The sequence below is a fragment of the Pygoscelis adeliae genome, unplaced genomic scaffold (assembly GCF_000699105.1).
Source record: "Pygoscelis adeliae isolate BGI_AS28 unplaced genomic scaffold, ASM69910v1 Scaffold317, whole genome shotgun sequence".
In the NCBI taxonomy this organism is placed as follows: domain Eukaryota; kingdom Metazoa; phylum Chordata; class Aves; order Sphenisciformes; family Spheniscidae; genus Pygoscelis; species Pygoscelis adeliae.
The window spans coordinates 1,068,590-1,086,187 of record NW_008825155.1 but is presented as its reverse complement, the minus strand read 5'-3'; the positions used below and the strand labels follow the sequence as shown (position 1 = coordinate 1,086,187).

The 17,598-nt window shown below is 38.4% G+C and overlaps 1 protein-coding gene across 1 annotated transcript in view; it reads right to left on the bottom strand.

Annotated features, from left to right (window-relative positions):
• The window catches only part of CFAP58 (cilia and flagella associated protein 58), a 56,772-nt gene extending 40,975 nt beyond the window's left edge, over window positions 1–15,797 (bottom strand). Inside the window, exons 1-7 of the mRNA XM_009328446.1 lie at window positions 15,519–15,797; window positions 10,281–10,429; window positions 8,285–8,441; window positions 5,996–6,190; window positions 3,617–3,754; window positions 1,824–1,983; window positions 1–58 (exon numbers count right to left, since the gene is read on the bottom strand). The exon at window positions 1–58 is cut by the window's left edge and continues 19 nt beyond it. Coding sequence (XP_009326721.1) covers window positions 1–58; window positions 1,824–1,983; window positions 3,617–3,754; window positions 5,996–6,190; window positions 8,285–8,441; window positions 10,281–10,429; window positions 15,519–15,662 — 1,001 coding nt within the window. The 5' untranslated portion in view covers window positions 15,663–15,797. The remainder of the gene's footprint in view (window positions 59–1,823; window positions 1,984–3,616; window positions 3,755–5,995; window positions 6,191–8,284; window positions 8,442–10,280; window positions 10,430–15,518) is intronic.
• Between the last annotated feature and the right edge of the window lie 1,801 nt (window positions 15,798–17,598).

The following is a 17,598-nucleotide window of genomic DNA, read 5'->3' as shown; positions in this document are numbered from 1 at the left end:
ACAAGCTCATCTATAGCTTTCTTGTCAACCTCCGCCTGCTTTTTGGCAGCTTCCAACCCTAGAGAAAAGGAGGAAAGAGAATAAATCCTGGGTTCAAACTGTACAGCTGCTAAAAATTCAGAAACAACTTAGGGGGCTTTTAAAAAGCCTTAACATTACATAAACAGTTCAATTAGCTGTGACCAGGTTTTGCAACCTCAGGTATCAGCTAATCATGTTAATACTTACTTGGGTACTTAGAAGAACTTAGAAGAACTCAGGCACAGTAATTAATGGTATGAGGACTTATTCTATTTGGGTGTTCAAACCAAGATACCACGAAGAAGTTGTATTTTCAGAAATCACGGAGCACACTAAAAATCAGAGCCTTTTAAGAAGCTTCATTGTAAGCATCCAAAAACTCAGGCACTTTCAAAAACAGGGATTTTCAGAATTATTCTAATCCCTCTATGTGAAATCCAGTTCTCCTTTGAAGCAGTGAGATTCTACTGGCTCCAGTGGAGTTAAAACTACTTGTTATGGGTCAAGATTAACACTCTACATCATATACTATTAAAAAGATACTAAAAATTGAAGAGATGTGTTTTCACTATATTTTAAAATTAATTAAAACCTGCTACACTAACACTGCAATTCAGGAAATGCAGTACATTGGAGTGCTAAGATATCTCAAATATTGCGAAAAGACATGTTATTAGTAGCCATTCTCAGGCATTCCAGTACAGATATGAATTTCCTAAGTACCTCCCTCCTTTCTAGTACAGAGCATGACCTTAAGCAGCACTAGCAAAACGCTTGTGGGAAAGCTCTTCCACCCTCACAGAGATGCATGAAAAACACACACGACTTTCCATAAATACAGTTATATGGAAGGATTCATATCTCATACATGCAGTCTCTTCAGGACACAAGCTAGAAACAAGGGAGAGCAGAGATAGGCATTTATGCCAGTATATATCAACTTGAACTAGATGAAGGTTCTAGCAAAGGGGGTTTTTCTGCCCCAAAAAGTGAAGTCTCATCAACTCAAATGTTTTGCAAACTTCATAATATTATTTCAGGGGAAAAAAAAAGCAAACCCATAAAACTGTTTTTTTCTGAAAATTACTTTGAAAATGTGTCTATTTTTATTTCAAAGCATATTTTATTTTGAAATTTATTTGCATTTTAAAGTTAAAAAAAAGAAAGTGGTTTTAAATGCTCAAAAATACCCCCGAAGTTGTTTTTTAAAGTTAAACAAAATATTTTGTTAGACCCAAGGCATTTTCTTCCAAAATTTCCATTTCGCAAAAATGTTGAAAGTTCCTTCTTAAAGTTTTCCAGATTTGCTAGCAAGTCAAAGTCAATACTTTGACAGCTCTAGTAGCCACGCTGACCACTGAAGTCCTAAACATACCAGAACTAAGTTTATCAGCTCACTTCCACATATTCATTTCCAGGCTGTAACTGTTCTCAGCAGGATCAAAGCAGGAAAAAAAGTGTCCCCTAACCATGTCTGATTTCAGTAAGCTCTGAGATTGCTTCTCTCTCACAGGTCAGTGCAGGAGCAATGAAGGTGCATTGGGGATGACTCTCTATGTGACATGGCACAAATTGGCACACAACAAAGTTCAGTTACGTCTGTTGTATTTTCACCCCACATATGCTACATTATGAAAATTCTGTAACCCTACAAGGTTTTTAAAATGCTGCTGTAGATTCCAACTGTCATTTATACAGTCTCATACTAGACACTAAAGAAGAATGATCCTAACAGGAGGATGCACCCTGAATGAATAAATTATGAATCAGAAGACAGATCCATCCATCAGTTATGCACCTACCTCTCTCCAGTCCAGATATTTGATTTTTTAGGGTGTTTCTCTCATGTCCTGCATCAACTTTTTGCTCCTCTGCAACACGCAGCTTATTCTGGAGAACATCTCTTACTTTGTTCAGCTTTGAAATTTCAAGGCGCATCTGAGTCACTTCATCATCTCTGGCCTACAGACAGGAACAAGGAAAGGGGAGAGAAAGTATCCACAGAAAGAAAATGCCTCTGTACTCAGTATATACTTATTCCATGAAATTCAGGAAGCAAAGGTATAAGTGCTGTGGGTTGCCCAAGAGAAGATAATTAGCTAATTGAACAATATTAAAAATAATTTAAACAAAGCCAGCTAGGGTAAGGAAAATTATAATCAAATCTTATGCTTTAGGGCTGAAGATGATCAATAAAGAATACCCAGCTGCAAACCTCATGCAGCACTACCCAATTAGTCCTGCAGATTAAACACGGGCAGCTCTAATTTCCTTTGAAGTATTAGGGACAGTGACTGTAATGAGAAAGATATCTGTAGTGTGGTCTGGTTGTATGTCCCTAATAGCAGATATCTGTTATCCCCATCTCTTTTATAACCTATGGCTTTAAAGAAAAAGCAAAATGTAGAGTTCGTTTCATTTGCTACACAATCAGAGGAGAAAATAATCAATCAAAACACTGCATAAAAATTAAGGAACTGGTTACCAGGAAACACAACCAATAATCACAACAGAAATTTGTCTCTTTCCTTTTAAGAAGTAAATATAACTCCCTCGTATAATTCAGTGCCACTGTTAGGTTTTACAGCCAGCACAGACTACAGTGTTCCACTTACAGCCTCAGATACTGATTTTGTAAGATGGTGAATCCTGCTATGTGAGTATCCTCTGGGAGGATGTGAATCTCCTCAATTCTTATTGACAATAACCTTCAAGAGATTTATGAATACTTTCACAGTTTGGGTTGCTCAACACCATAGTGGAGGCACTCAGCACACTACAGGATGAAACTGCAAGCACAGTGCCTACAAAAAGGGCATCTCAGATCATGACTGGGGCTCTTAGAAGCTTTAGCAATTGGCTTAATTACTAACTGGGCAGTATCTTCTATTTTGTTTGTTCCTAGAAGTCCGTGTGCATGACTCTACAAGTTCCTTTAACTTTTCTTGAAGTTAGGATAAGATCATAGAATCAAAATCCTCCTTTTGACACTCTAGGGTCCCAAATGTAAGTCACATTTGAACACGTTGTTTGTAAAGTTTTGAACAATAATGGTATTGCTAGAAGTAATGATAAAACCAGATAACCTGGAAAAGACAGTAATTTGTTTCTCAAATAGGTAAGAAAAATATACTCCAGTCTGCCTAACAAAATACAACTGTTATAATTTATTAACATTTTTCAATGGGTTTTGGCAACATTCTGATTATGTTAATCACTGTAAGAAAGTAAGGCGTTGCTCTTATCTGAAGATCTCACAATCGAAAAAAGACCTTATGCTTGTCAAAAGTACCATGCATCCTTTATGACCAATGTGTTGAGTATTTTGATTTATGTGTTTTATGAAACACAGCTCCTCCAGCAGGACAGATGCTACAATGTCAGGTGATAGGGTTGGAGACTGCACCATGGTACTGCCAAAGAAAGAATGGCATCCAGTGACAGCCAGATCTATTCCTAAAAACTCCTCAGATTTCCCCCAAAACTATCCGTAGGGAACTATCAGTACGAGAAATGAGGTCATCCCTGTCCCAGGTGGTAACGCTGCCATCAGAGTGATATGGCTGATAGGATGCATGCACCTTCTGGTACTTACTTTCAGTTCTGCTGTCTTCTGGTGGATGTCCTGCATCACCTCTTCAAACATCACACTGTGCTGCTCGCTCTCTTGCATGAGCTTATTATTTCTCATCTGAAATTGCTCAAGTTCCTTACCAGCTCTTTCATTCAAGATCTGTTAGATTAAAGAACAATCCTATTAATTCTTTTTAACCTCATTACAGTATCTACATATACATGAAGACAGAACCTTCCATCTCTTCAGGAGATAAAAGCTGCTACAGATTGTTGTCTGCTTAAAAACCACTCTTCATTGCTGATGAAATTACTAATGTGAAATATGATACATGTTCATATTGTCTAGGGGAAATTATAATTTCTAATGAATAACACAGCCAGTGTTATTTTTTTTCTGGAAGCTTAGCAGGTCTCTCTTGCAGGTGGTAGATAAATATTTTACTACTTGTTAGGCATTTGGCAAGCATCACGTAACACAACAACTTGCTACATATAATTACTGAAAATGAGTCTGAGATTCAAATTACTTCAATCAGCAGAGGGCAGGGGAGCTCTGTTTCTTAGCAAGCAAATCCTACATTAATATGCTGATAACATTTCTCTGGGTACATGGTTTGCTGCAACCAGGACACAACCGTTTTCCTCTCTAATTTGTCTTCAGTCAAAAGCCCGGAACAGCAGTTTCATGGTTTCTATGGAGAACATATACTTCAATACTGGAGCTGCCAGTCTTTTCTTCTGCTTGATGGGTCTTCCCCTAACAGATATTACTCCATAAGTAAGGAAAGAACAATCATGGTATTTTTCACTTCAAGTATTAATGTATGATAAACCAATGAAGTCAACGTGTACTATGCCCTTAACAAAGATTGAAGGAAGAGAAGTGGAATCTCCCTCTTCTGCATGCATGCAGAAGCAAAGACAACGTAAAAACAAGGAATACTGTTTCTTGTGCTGCAAATGTCAGGATAACACTCTGTTTCAGGCAATTCGTTATTGAGACTTGGACATGGGTGGGATGAAGCCTATAGTAGCTGTATCAAACCATCTTCACTGTCATGCAAGCAAGGATATTTTATTAGAAATTTCAGTGGAATAAGAGTAGGCATCACAGCCAGCTACAATTCAGTTGAGAAACAATAACCCAATGACATTGCAATAGCTGAGTCACCTTCTCTCGCAGATCTCTACTCTGACCCTTGCACAGTTGGATAGCCTGTGCTTTGGACAGACTTTTTGCAAAAGACAATGCAGGGCCTCCACAGACACCTTCAAGTCAGCACAGGCAACAAAGACAGGGCAGTAGTCTGGTTAATTAGCCTAGGCACAGCACTTTATGTGAACTATTGGTTTCCAGGATAGTTTGGACAATTGAATGCCCCTAAAATCTGCACTTGGAAAGGTTGAAAGGGACTATAGAAAGGAGGAGGAAGAACGGAACAGAACCAGGAATTGTAGTTATCCTATTTAAAAACAATGTGATTGTCCTGGCAGATCATGGAGCTGCCCTCAAAAGCTGCATCAAATCAGTGATATTCAGAGAAATAAGCAAGCCTTTGCTGTATCTCTTTATGTGAAGTATTTTACTAAGACACTATGTTGACAAAAAATTGTCACAGACCTCTACCTTCACAAATTCAGGGACCTGAAGGGAAGAAAAAGCAGTGAAAGTCATAAATTTACAAAATACACACAACTCCCAAAGAAGTTTCCCTTGAGGTAGGACTGTTTTACAGTGATGAGATCTCCGCAGCCATTTACTGAAATTGCTTCTCTGAGAGTTTCTCCAAGTCAGGGGAAATGGTCTGAAAACCTGAAAATTCAAACACTTGCAGAACACTATGTTAGGACATTTCCAGATAAAGTTTTTAGAAATAGAATGGGGAAAATCAATCAAAAATGTTTACAAAGACAGTTCTCTGCCCTTTCACGGAACCTCTTCCACAAGCTTGAGAGGTAGATAAAAATTATTGTGACAGAGAAGAAAGAAAGGGTTGGAGGTAAAATGACTTTACCAATGCCATTATAGTGAATCAGTGGCAAAACTGTCAATACACGTCAGAAGCTCCAACCTGGCAGTCTCCTGTTACTATCATTAGATCATCCATGCTCTTCACAGACTTTGTCTCATTTGCTGTGATCTTTTCAAGATGATCTCTAACAATATCATTGCGATCCACTACTGATTTCTGTCAGGAAATCTATCTGAAATCTGTCAGCAAGCTTTACATATTTATTTATTAGTAAAGTAATATTTATATAAATATAAGTATTTATTAAAATTTGTTGACTTAAAATAATCTCCCCGACTCTCCCTTCAGGAAAATCCATTTTCTTCTTATTTTGACATCTGACCCTAATCTTAGACCTGATGAATACAGTGTGCCATGTACCCTACCTTCTGATCTTTTAGATGCTGTTCCATTTTCAGTTGTTCCTCTTTGTTCTTCTGTATATGTTGCTGTAAATTCTTGATCTCAGCTTGCTTGTTATCCATTTCAGCTAGAAGATTTTTCAGCTCCTTCTCCATTTTTTCCTTCTTTCGAGCCTCTCTTGATGCTTCATTCTGATGCAGCTGGATTTCTTGCTGAAGCTATAATAATAGAGAGGACAAAAGTTTAAGTAAGTTCTGCTGCCTTTTATTCAGGAAAACAAGGCCTCTCACCTCTTCTTCTACTATGCTTGATTTTGAAAACAACAGCTTCTATACTACTATACCCACTACTACATGGAATATGCCAGATCTTCTCAGAAGTGAGTATGTTCTGTAGCGGCTGAACAAAAAATCCTGCACGAGGGAACCTATTTAATGATGACAAAAATTTGTTAAGCACCAGTCAGTTCACCCACACAGAAGGATCTGATACAGTTCAGACATAAAAGCATTCCTCTGGAGATGCAGTGGCACAATTGTATTTTCAGCTGTATGTTACTTACTTGTAAAGTGCTACTTTCTGAACGCAGTGTTAAAATTAATTTGGGCTTGATGTTGTATTGCAAGGATTTTTATTTTGATTTTTCTATCTCACCAGCAGAAACACTTATTACACTGATAGTAAAGGAAAGAGGGAGATGTCAGGCCAGTGTTCATTTTCACAACTGCTCTCAATCTTTCTGCTCTCAAAGTTCCTCTGCGGGAACTTTGAAAGAGGAGCTTTCTCTCATATTTAATAGACTGTCTTGTGACTTCTGCTCTCTCCCTCCCCAAAAATGTGATGGAGCAGAATCAGCAGAGAGGAGACACAGGGGGGTGATCCACATGGAAATATTCAGTTCAGCCAGGGACCAGCAATTGAAAGATGTTCTTCGCTTAAAGATTCCTCTCCCTCTGAGCTCACAGATGAAAAGTTGCCAGAACTGACTAAGTCTTCAACAGGATCTTCAAAAAGACATTGTCATTTAAGCAGTCTGAAGTGGAGAATCATTTCACACTGGGAAAATGGGAGGTGGTTACAAATGCTGTATCAATCCGATAAATTTAAGGTCTGATGACGTGAGTATCAGAAGATTAAGGCTGGCAAGATTCAATGAGTTTTGACGGGAGTTTCAGTCCTCTCTCTTTTCTCCCATGCCCACAATGCTGTCAGAAAAGCAAAGATATATATTCTCTTGTAATACATTCCTAACCATCTGCTTTAGAAACAGAAACTAGTTCCGTGCATGAAATCTAGGCCGATCATTACTTTCCTATTTGTGATTAATAAAAAACCGTAAGCTAAATGCTGCTTCCATCTCTTCTCTGTTCTTTGTTTAAGTGTTCTTTTCTGCTTTTCCTTTCTCCTGTTGTCTGGCTCCAGCCCCTATTTATATTCTGCTTTAAATTCTTTTATTCCTCATTATTATGTTTTTATATTTTGATGTATCAGAGTTCTGTATCCCACCTTCCATCCTTTTCTACTTTCTCTCCATTCAGTGGATATCCTATTGATCCTCAGTTTTCTCTATCTCTAGCTGCTATAAACATTTAAAGGAAGCTATATATATTGATCAGTAAAGAACTGTCTACTCAGATGGTCAGAAAAACAGAGAACCTAACTTAAAGAGGAGACAAAAAAAGTAAAGCTGAGATGGAATACGACTTCTCTCTACAGACACTGGTGAGGTGAAAAATTGTGTAAGCTGAAAAACAGTAGGCAGGAATCAGTGTGAAGAAGAAAGTAGGAGGTCTCTAACCATTAGAAAAATGAGGTTCTGGAAAAGCTTCCCATAAGCAGTAAGGGAGAAAATAGCCTAATTAGTTTTTAAGTCAGAATTTAATACATTCTTAAAAATGATGGTATGGCATCATATGACAACCCCTGCCAACAGCAAGGGACCTAGGATCTCCATTCCAGGTCTATGTTCTAAGCGGTTCTTTGGAGGCATAAGGATTTACAACACAGAAAAAGAAACACATCTCCAGTATGAAAGATAACTATGATTCAGGCAAAGGAACCTTGGCCTCATTCAGGGTATTGGGAAGCCTTGGAAGCGGCTGGTACATGACAATAAACTTTGCAAAGGACATAGCCTAGAAGCAGAGAAAAATATAAAAATCATTCACAACAGACTCCTTTCTGAGCACTCCTGAAAATGTTTCAGACGTGAAAGAACAGGTAGTAGCATACTAGTCAATGGAGATCAATTGCAAGAGTGGAGAATGGTTCAGGACAAAGCCTAAAGTCACCACCTGGTGACCTGTACAGACCTGCGTAACGGATTGATCTGCCTCGTTTTTTGCCCTCTCTGTATCCTGCTGCAGCTCTGTGGCTTGAGTTAGACTTTGACGTAACTTCACAACCTCTGACAAGAGTTGGTCTCGCTCCTTTGTTATCTCTTCTTTAAGTTTTAGCAAATCCCGGATACTGGAAGCAAGGAAATAATAGTCAAGCAGTGTAACAGGCCCTTTCTTTCTTCCTCCTATGCCAGAGCAAGATCTTTTGTGAGAAACAGGACTTTAAAAGTAATTTGTTTCATTTTAAACGGCTCTTGGATTAAGGCTCTGCTGGTCAATTGAATTATATGGTCTATCTACTGTGATCGTAGTCACCGTCAACATAAGCAGCTTTAAAAGCTAACCCAGTCCAGTAAATCACTCTTTCTTGTTATATCACATCCTCATGGCTCTGAAGAAACCTTAAGTTTCCCAAAAAGGTAACAGGGAACAAAATTCCTTCTTCTCTGCCCATTGCAAAATTACTCAGGGACCAGAAATGTTACGTTGTTGCAACTAGTCTCTCTGCAGCTTACCTGACTGGGAACCTAACTGAGTTATGTCTAACAGTCATCTAATGTCAGAACAAAACAGATTCCCTGTTTGGACACATTTACAATCTGAGAGGAAGTCCAAGCAGTGCAGATTCAAGCTCAACCTTAAAAATCAGCCTTATAGTTCTAAAAGACTAAAGGTTTTTCAGCCCTATAGGGCTGAAAACCTGCAAAGGAGTTGTCTAGTCCCATGGCCTTGTTACTGGACAGAGTATTTAAGCATGGAACTGGATGGCAATACATAGGGAAATTTAAGAAGAAATTGTGAGCAGGCACGTCTCAGCAGCCTGGGCAGCAGCTGGAAACGGCAGGAGTGAGGTCTTGGCAAAGTAACGGCCCCTGGCTCTTGCAGGAAAATGCAAAAAGCAGCCACAGAGAGCTGCCTTTAGGGAGAGTTATACTAGGAGAAGTCTTAATGACCAAGCTTTTAGATCCAAGGAAACCTGTTAGACAGGTCCAGAACATTTCAGGGCCAGAAGGTGAAGGAGTGGATTTCTCATGCATCCAGGTGGTTTATGTGCCAGCACATTCCTTGGAGGGGAAATGTTTGAGCACACTAAAGGACTTGCTCACAGACACAAGTCTTCTTTATGCAGGCTGGATACACAGTGCATAGGGAGATAAGCTTCCCCCATACATATCCTGAATGTATAACATAAATAAATACCTTACCCAGTGTGAAAATTTCAAGCCAGAACCAGCTGGGCCAACCATCAGCAATCTTGACAGAAAGTGCACACGTCATAGGGTCAATATACTTAATCTCATCTTTGAGTTTACACTTAATCTTACAGCATAAGCACAGTCTGAGGACCTGATACTACAAACACTAGCTTTTGGAGGGCTTTTGAACAGCTCCTGAGGATCAGTATTATTTGCACACTGTAGCAGCTAGAGGCTCCACCTGAGGCTAGGTCCCTCTATGCTAGGGGCTGCATAAGTGTTAAGTAAAAAAAAAAAAGAGTCATGAAAACATGTAAATATAAAACACAAACAAGAATACAGACAGTGATAATGCCTTATAACAAAGCTGGGAACAGAAGAGAAATCAAGTCTCCTGCTTCCTTGACTTATCTACTTGACCCTGCTGCCATCATATGTAAAAATGTTGACAGGATCCTATTCTCAAAGACAGAGTATGCTGAAATGCTAGTCAGATAAAACAATATGACAGATACTGAGAAAGTGCATAATATTGATTTTTATTTGATCTCTCAGCTTAATCCAATGCTGAATGAACTCACTCAGAGCCTGATTCTGTACTTGCTCACTGCATAAACACATAGACCAATAAATGTGCAGTCATGAGAAAAGTAAAAGGCAGAAGAGACCTCTCTCTCTGTTCTCCAGTGTCTTTTTAGTGTCTAAATGGCTAAACAAGGTGTAGAATGATAGAAAATCAGAACAAGCTTTCACCCTCCCTGGGGAAAATTTACTTGTACTCCTGTCCCAGGGACAGTCCAGATCCTTGATCCACTAAGTTAGTAAGGCGTGCAATTTCCTCTTGCAGTGAATTAATCGTTTCCTTCGCTTTCTGTTCCTTTTCATAGGCTGTATCCACCATTTTCCAGGCCTTTTCAATCTCCTAGGAACAAAATGGAAAACAATTACATAAATTAAATTGGGTTGAAAATGAACAACAAATTAAAAATTAATTGCCTTGCATTTTGATTAAGTAATAAAATAGATTTTCATGCCTTTTCATGCTTAGATTCACAACAGTTTTCTTCATCAGTTGTCTTTTCTTTCAGACAAGGGTACAGCAAACATTTTGAGCCATTCAGGATATGTCAATTTACACCACAAAAGCTCTAATACTTTTTCTTTAACACATAGATCTGAACATTATCAAATCTCACTCTATGAGGTTTTGGCCGTGTGAGTCCCACTAATATCTAAAAATTTACTGAAAATTCTGTGCCCACAAAGCTACCATCTACTTAAATAGTTCACTTATGTCTGTAAAAATCTTATTAGCGGTTATGACAATGAACATCCAATTTGATTTGGATGAGAAAAAGGTGGTACTCTGGGCTTTTCTCCCTCTCTGTTCATTTTCATCTGTGAGGACCTAGTGTATTTTGATTTTAACTATATATTTAGACAAGCCACAATTCTCATGCCAAATTTCAGCACATGGAATTACTTGAATGACAGACACCTGTGCCTCTCGCAAGCCCAGGATTTGATATCCACAAACAGGATAGGGGAGGAGGGTTCACTTGATTTTTTTACTTCCTCTGCATGTCTCTCCCTTGAATCAGATCCTTAAGAATCACACAGCAGGCTTATTCCTTGCCAGGTTCAAACCAAGCTCCTACCAGTTCTGGAATACTGTGCTAAAAAAATGCATAGATTCAGAAAGTGGCTGGACTGGAAGAGAAGTTCCCGAAGACCCGGTAAATAATGAAGACACTACTTTTGACACTAGAAGTCCCTGAGCTGAAAATCACAGCATGATGTCCTCTCTCTCATGTTCTTTTCTCAGCTGGCTGCTGGTGGAGTTCTGGACTTGATAGACTTGTACAGATTTAGACTCCAAGTGTGGCTGTGCAACTCTACATTAGCTCTAGAGTCTCGCCAAGCAAAGCCAGACAGAAGCTTCATTACATCAGGCCATAATATCCCTGTCAACTCCTACTTGCATCATATGAAAATGGGGCGGGGAAAAAAAAATTAAAAACCACTCCACAATGAAAAGTATCAAATAATTTAATTTATATCAAATTGTTTACGACAGTTCTTTATTGAAATTAACATCTCTGGTTCTAAAAAAAGACTATTTAACACTAAATTCAAAATGATGACACCTATATTGTGGTATATTGTTACTATATTTATTGAACTCTTTTAAATCAAATAAATAATACTTAGCTGTTTACTGCCTAAACTAAAAATTCAAGCTATCAAACTAGCAGAAGTAACAGGCTACCAGAATTTGCTGAAAAGCTAACACAAAATATAACATCTGTAGCCTCTTCAAACTGGAGAGGGAATACATTTTCATTTTATTTATTCAACTAGTTTAGCATATCCAAATTTGAGAAACCATCTGGAGCTTAAAGATCAGGAATGTTTGCTCTTCTTTTCTTTTCCCAGCCTATTAATAAAGAATTAAACAGTGGGCTTTACTTCTTCAGAAACTCTGAAGGAGATTATAGTCAATTAAATTCACTACCTACAAACAGTATTTTCATTACTTAACAAATTACTTAATTCAAAATTTAGTTTGAAAAATGTGCTTTTCACTTATGTATCAAGCATATTTAAACAGTTTTAAATATTAATGTCAATTGTTACATTTTATACATTTTGAGTTCTAAATTCCATTAAAATGCAGCAATGATCACACATAAAGTATTAAGTATCGTCTAGTAAATAATAAATTTTTCATTCATTATCTTACATAAAAATGTTCAATTATGAAATTTAAATAAATGCATGCTAGGCTGAAATAATGGTATGAAGACATAGTGTATCATCTTGACTGGCAGAAAAGCATAAAATATAGCTGTAAATAAACATGCTTCAGATTTGCCAACCAATAAGAGGCAACCAACCTTTCTCTAGAAAAACGCAAATGGAAAATACGATTAAAGCTGATTACTTAAATCAAAGCTTCCTGCTGGCTGATTAGACTGTGATTAAAATTGGTGAATTAAATCATTGCGATTGGAGTTTTGGGGGATAGAACTGGTGAATAAAATCAATATGCCCTCTGAGAGGTCTTACCGGCTTCAGTGAGTATTTTGTTCTGGTCAGTATTCGCAAAAGTGATCCCCTGAAGTCAGTGAGGCCATTCAGATAAGCAGTGATTTCAGGTCATCCTAAGCTGTGCTTTTTGAATTTTATCTTGCTTTCAATGTGTAAAAACAATTTTATTGAATTTGTATTGATAAAACCAATTTTCATCAATAAGGTTAGCAGGCACATATGATGGCCCCATGAATAAGCAAAATCTAAATAAGAATTTCCTACAGACTTCAGCATCAGCAAAACTGGGCTTCATTGTAGTTGTTTCTTGGTTGTGCCTTTTATTTTGAATAGCGGATCAACAGATTACTTCCTTTAAATTCAAAAGTAAAGAGGAGGAAATTTTTGATGGTCAAAGCCTTCATTGAAAAAATATTCACATTATTACTCAGTGGAGAGGGGAACTGAAATAATACAGAGTATGTCAGCATCACTGGGTGACAGCAGTACATGGTTAGGTAGGTAACATGCATTGCAGTCTGTTGTATAATTAAAGATTGAAGTACACTGGACGTTTGCAGTTAGAATCATTCAAAAATTTTTGGAGTAGTACTGGAACTCTGGAAATTGTGAAGCAGAATTCATAAAGTGTGACTGCCTTACTTTATTTTCATTAAATACCCCAAAAGACCACATCAGTTTCACTGCTCAGAAAATGAGAATTACTGAAAAGCTTTCTTAGTATATTGGATTGATACTCCGGGAAATTGAAAACCTGGTCATTCCAAGCAGGGCAGTACAAGCTCCTACAAATTCCCCTTCTAGGGTTGTTCCAGTGCTGCCTTGTGGATCAGTATCCTGACCAGTATACCAGAGAATTGTATTCCCTTGGTGTTCAGCCTGGCAATTTGCTCCTTTGGTATGACTGTAAACAGCAGACTATTATGTCCGGTTTATTAAAACTACAAAACAGAGCACTGAACAACCATCAGAGACTTAACAGCTATTGATTATTATTGACCTGGGTCCTACCAGCCACTGATCTGTGTAGTTAACCCCTGCCCCTAAACAAATCCTACTGATTACAACGAGGCTTCACATGGGGAAAAATTTTGCTTCTGCAACTTTTATTTGTATGTGAAACAATGACCTAGAAGAGGAAGGCTGTACACCTGTTACCCTGATGACCCATCAAGTCACCAAGATTTAGGGCCTTAATTTGAAGCAACTATATCATTTTTACAGGAACAGCCCCACCAGGATTCTCCTGTCTTTTGTAAATAATGAAACAGTGGAACAGATTGTTTGTTTTATTTAGCGCTGAAGAATATAATCTTTGCTATTTTAGCACTTGAACTTTCCTCAACACTTGCCTTGGGCACTTGCAAAACACATTTTTTGAATGTTAGTAGAATTGTAGTGAAATAGCACAGCTGCAATGGAACTTCCCTTCAGAAAGGAGAACATGAAATATGAAGGGTATACCAGACAAAACCCCAAAACATGACATGAAAATTTTAAACAATACCCAAATAATTCCTGAACATTTAAGGAATGAGACTGTGTCTCATAACCAAACTGAAAAAGTCTCAGTGTTGTTTACTTGGTCCACAGGACACCACTAGAATTGAAGTGTCACATGTTGTGCATTACACATCATTTTTAATAGGATCATACTGTCAAGCAGCTTTTTCACTACAAAGTGAAAGTTCTCTTAGCTGGTTCAATAGTAGGTGGTATTGTTAAACCATACCTTGCCCGAGCTTCCAATTAGCTGCTGAAATTGGAAAGGCTCTTATTTTTCCTACTCTTCCGCTCATCAGTTTTATGACATTACTAAGACAATGGCTCCTCAGCTTGGGAACATCTTGAAGGATTGCCTCTGCTGCTGTTCACACTCAGATATTGCCATGTAATAGCAGAAAGAAAATGATAAGGATCATTGCGGTTCCTGACACCCATCTACCAGGTTTTGATTAGCAGCAGTGAAAATCAACAAGATTTTCTACACAGTCTTCCCCCTCCTTGAGGATGTTTTGAGCAGTACCATGGGCTTGCAGGCTGCAGCCATAGGATGACAGCACAGCTATTTATATTTACTCCGAGTGTATTTTCTTCCTAATTCTAAGGGCAAGAAACTTCATTTCAAAGAAGAACTATTTCTACAGTGCTCATAGATCACTCTGGATTGTTACACTGAATTTATTTTACTGGAACAAAACACTTTATTGTAAGGCATGGAGGTTTCTCAACTAAATGCTAAATTAAAGCCTGTCTAGGTTCCACAGCCTAAGCTTTTAAAACATCAGAAGGAAAAAAGCTCAAAATACAGTCTTCTGATCATTTGGCAGCTTTAGGTTTCTGGTAGTCAAACCTCACTGTAAGGCTAAAAACATTGACTTTTTAGCGAGTCAAGCACTTTGATTTGACAGAGTTCAAATCAATAATAAGAAAGAACACATCAGAGTAAATTGGTAAAATCACATTGAGATGCTATATAGGATTTCTTTTCAAAAACACTGTGAAACATTTATTTATATGAGTCGATGACACTTCCCTGGTCTACAATCCATATTTCAGCAAGTAAGTAGATTTTTTATGTTCTGGCAATAGTTAACATCCAAGCAGCACTTCAAAAATATTAATGAATCCAGTCTGAAAAACTGCATATTAAGTTGGAAATGTGCTATTTTACAGAGGGAAAGCTTAAACAAAAACTATTAGTGAGTACTTGAAAGCTGATGGAGTTGGTTTAGTGCAAATAAACACAGAATTTGACTGGGACTAGTAAAAATATCAGGCTAAACAAACAAAGCGGTTGGTAGCAAAGCAGAGGTTAAAGAACTGGAGATGCCGCCTCTGCAGTTAGTCCTCCAGCTAGTTCTCTACAAAAAATAAAGTGTTCTTGTAGATGCTTTTCTTATTACCATGTTTTTCATTAACAATTTGCAGATCATATTTAATTCTATTCAAAACTTTACCGTCTTCATTGATGATATAGTTCCCCGATCATCTTTAGAGAGCTTTGTGAGCGCAGCTACTTTAGATGAATTCACCACAAGCTCAGTATTCAGCTCCCTGCATTTCTCCATGAGGCGCTTTTCATTTTCATGAGACTTCTTCATAACAGCATGGAGCTTCTCATATTCTATTCGGAATTTTTCCAGAGTTTTTTCTCCCTGAAGTAGATTGATGACTTCTTGGAAGTCTTTTTCCAGTGCTTCAAATGCACTTTCTTCTAGATATGGTTTGCCAGACTTTTCCTGAATGAAATGAGATATATAATCAACAAACTGGAGGAATTCAACATCTCGCTTATGACCCCAGAATATTAAAAAGCAATATACTGAGTGTGTAACAGCTACTAAGAAATCATGACAAAATTTTCTGAAATAACAGTTCTCTTGCTAGCATATGATATGCACGTTGCAGGCTATTTTTCAAACAGATCTCCCCCAATTTTACTGAAATAACTTGTGCTTTAACAGTCAGAGTTCCTGTAACTGAATACCACAACTACTTTAAAGATAGGTCTATAAAATATCATCACTGTGATAGTGTTTAAATAATACATCAACTATTCAGGAAGCCCAGTATTTCAGCCTCAATTCTTCCCCAGTTCTCTACACTCTAAAGTCTGATTAGTTTCTGCTTTCTACGCAGACAGTGCTAGCAAATCACTTGCAGATAAGCATATCTGAAAGCTCCAGTAATGCCAATGCAAGCCAGTCCTTCCTCTGCAGGAAATGCTACTGTTTAACCTTTCACAGGGGACATTAGCTCAGTTCTGATGCCAGATTTTGCCAGCTTGGTTGCTGGACACCAAACTCCACCAATATTTTTCAAAACAGCTTAAAATAAGCCTCCATTATAGCCTTCAACAGAACACAATCATACCAAGTGGAGGCAGTATGGCCACTTCTCAGGTGTTAGCTTGATCTGCTAAGCAGCAAGATAAATCAGCCCGCGGGATGCTGCATGCTGTCACAGGTACATTGCTTCTATTACTCAAGCTTGCTCAAAACTGACGGGAATGTCTCTACGCTGCGATCTGAAGTTCAGGTATGTCCTTATAATCACATATCAGAGGTGGACTCACTTGGATAGGAAAACAGCTCTCCTGTTAGTGCCGGCCATGGAGGTATGGCGAGCCCGCCTCACAGAGGAGAGGGAATGAGATGCACAGCTCCCACAACCTTAAAAATCTGCCCTCGTATCTCCCCCCCAAACTAATGGATTGCTATTTCAAAAATGGTTCAGGCCCCTACTCACCATTTGAACACAAAGAGTTTAAAGACGAGAATTATCAAATTCTAAAAAAAAAAAATTCTGAGAGCAAAACGACACATTTCATTTGTTTCATTGTTTTTTTTTGTGGGGGAGTACATAAGTTCACACTACCAGGAAAACCTGAAATTAAAAGGGTAAAAACAGACCCTTACAACATGAAAGAAAGGCCAGGCCGCGCGACGCATCGAGGCAGAGGCACTGGCTCCAAATCCCCCCTCCTTGCCAAGGTTCTGATTTGAGGTTTTTTCCTGTGTCAGAAACTTCAATGGGAAAACAGCAAAGGCAACTTGAATATTAAAACCCACGCTCCGGTTGGCATGGAAGGGCGGTCTGCGCGGCATGGCCGAAGTTTGGTGCCTAACACCTTCAAACCTGCTCTGGCGCTCATGGCAACACATTTGGGTTTGTTCTTATTTCATCCTCCTCTCCAGCGTCAAACCTTCAGTTTTGATCTCGTTTACGTTTGTGATCATAAATGGAGTTAAAAGAAGAGCAGTAATTTTTGGGGGGGGGGGGGGGAATCACACCCATGATCTTAAAAGTAGCAGGTGTTCCTAAAATTTAAGTGTTACTACTGCCTGTGTACAAGTAGCCTAATTGCTCCTACCTTCAACACAGGATCTAACTGAGCTCTGCTCACAAAAGTAACTCGACACATAAATATGGTATATACATTATATAGATTATGTCGTTGGGCTTATTCTGAGGTACAGCCTTCGTCTTGTCCAAAAAACAGGTGGGGAATGTAGGGTGAGGAGGGGGCTCACCTCA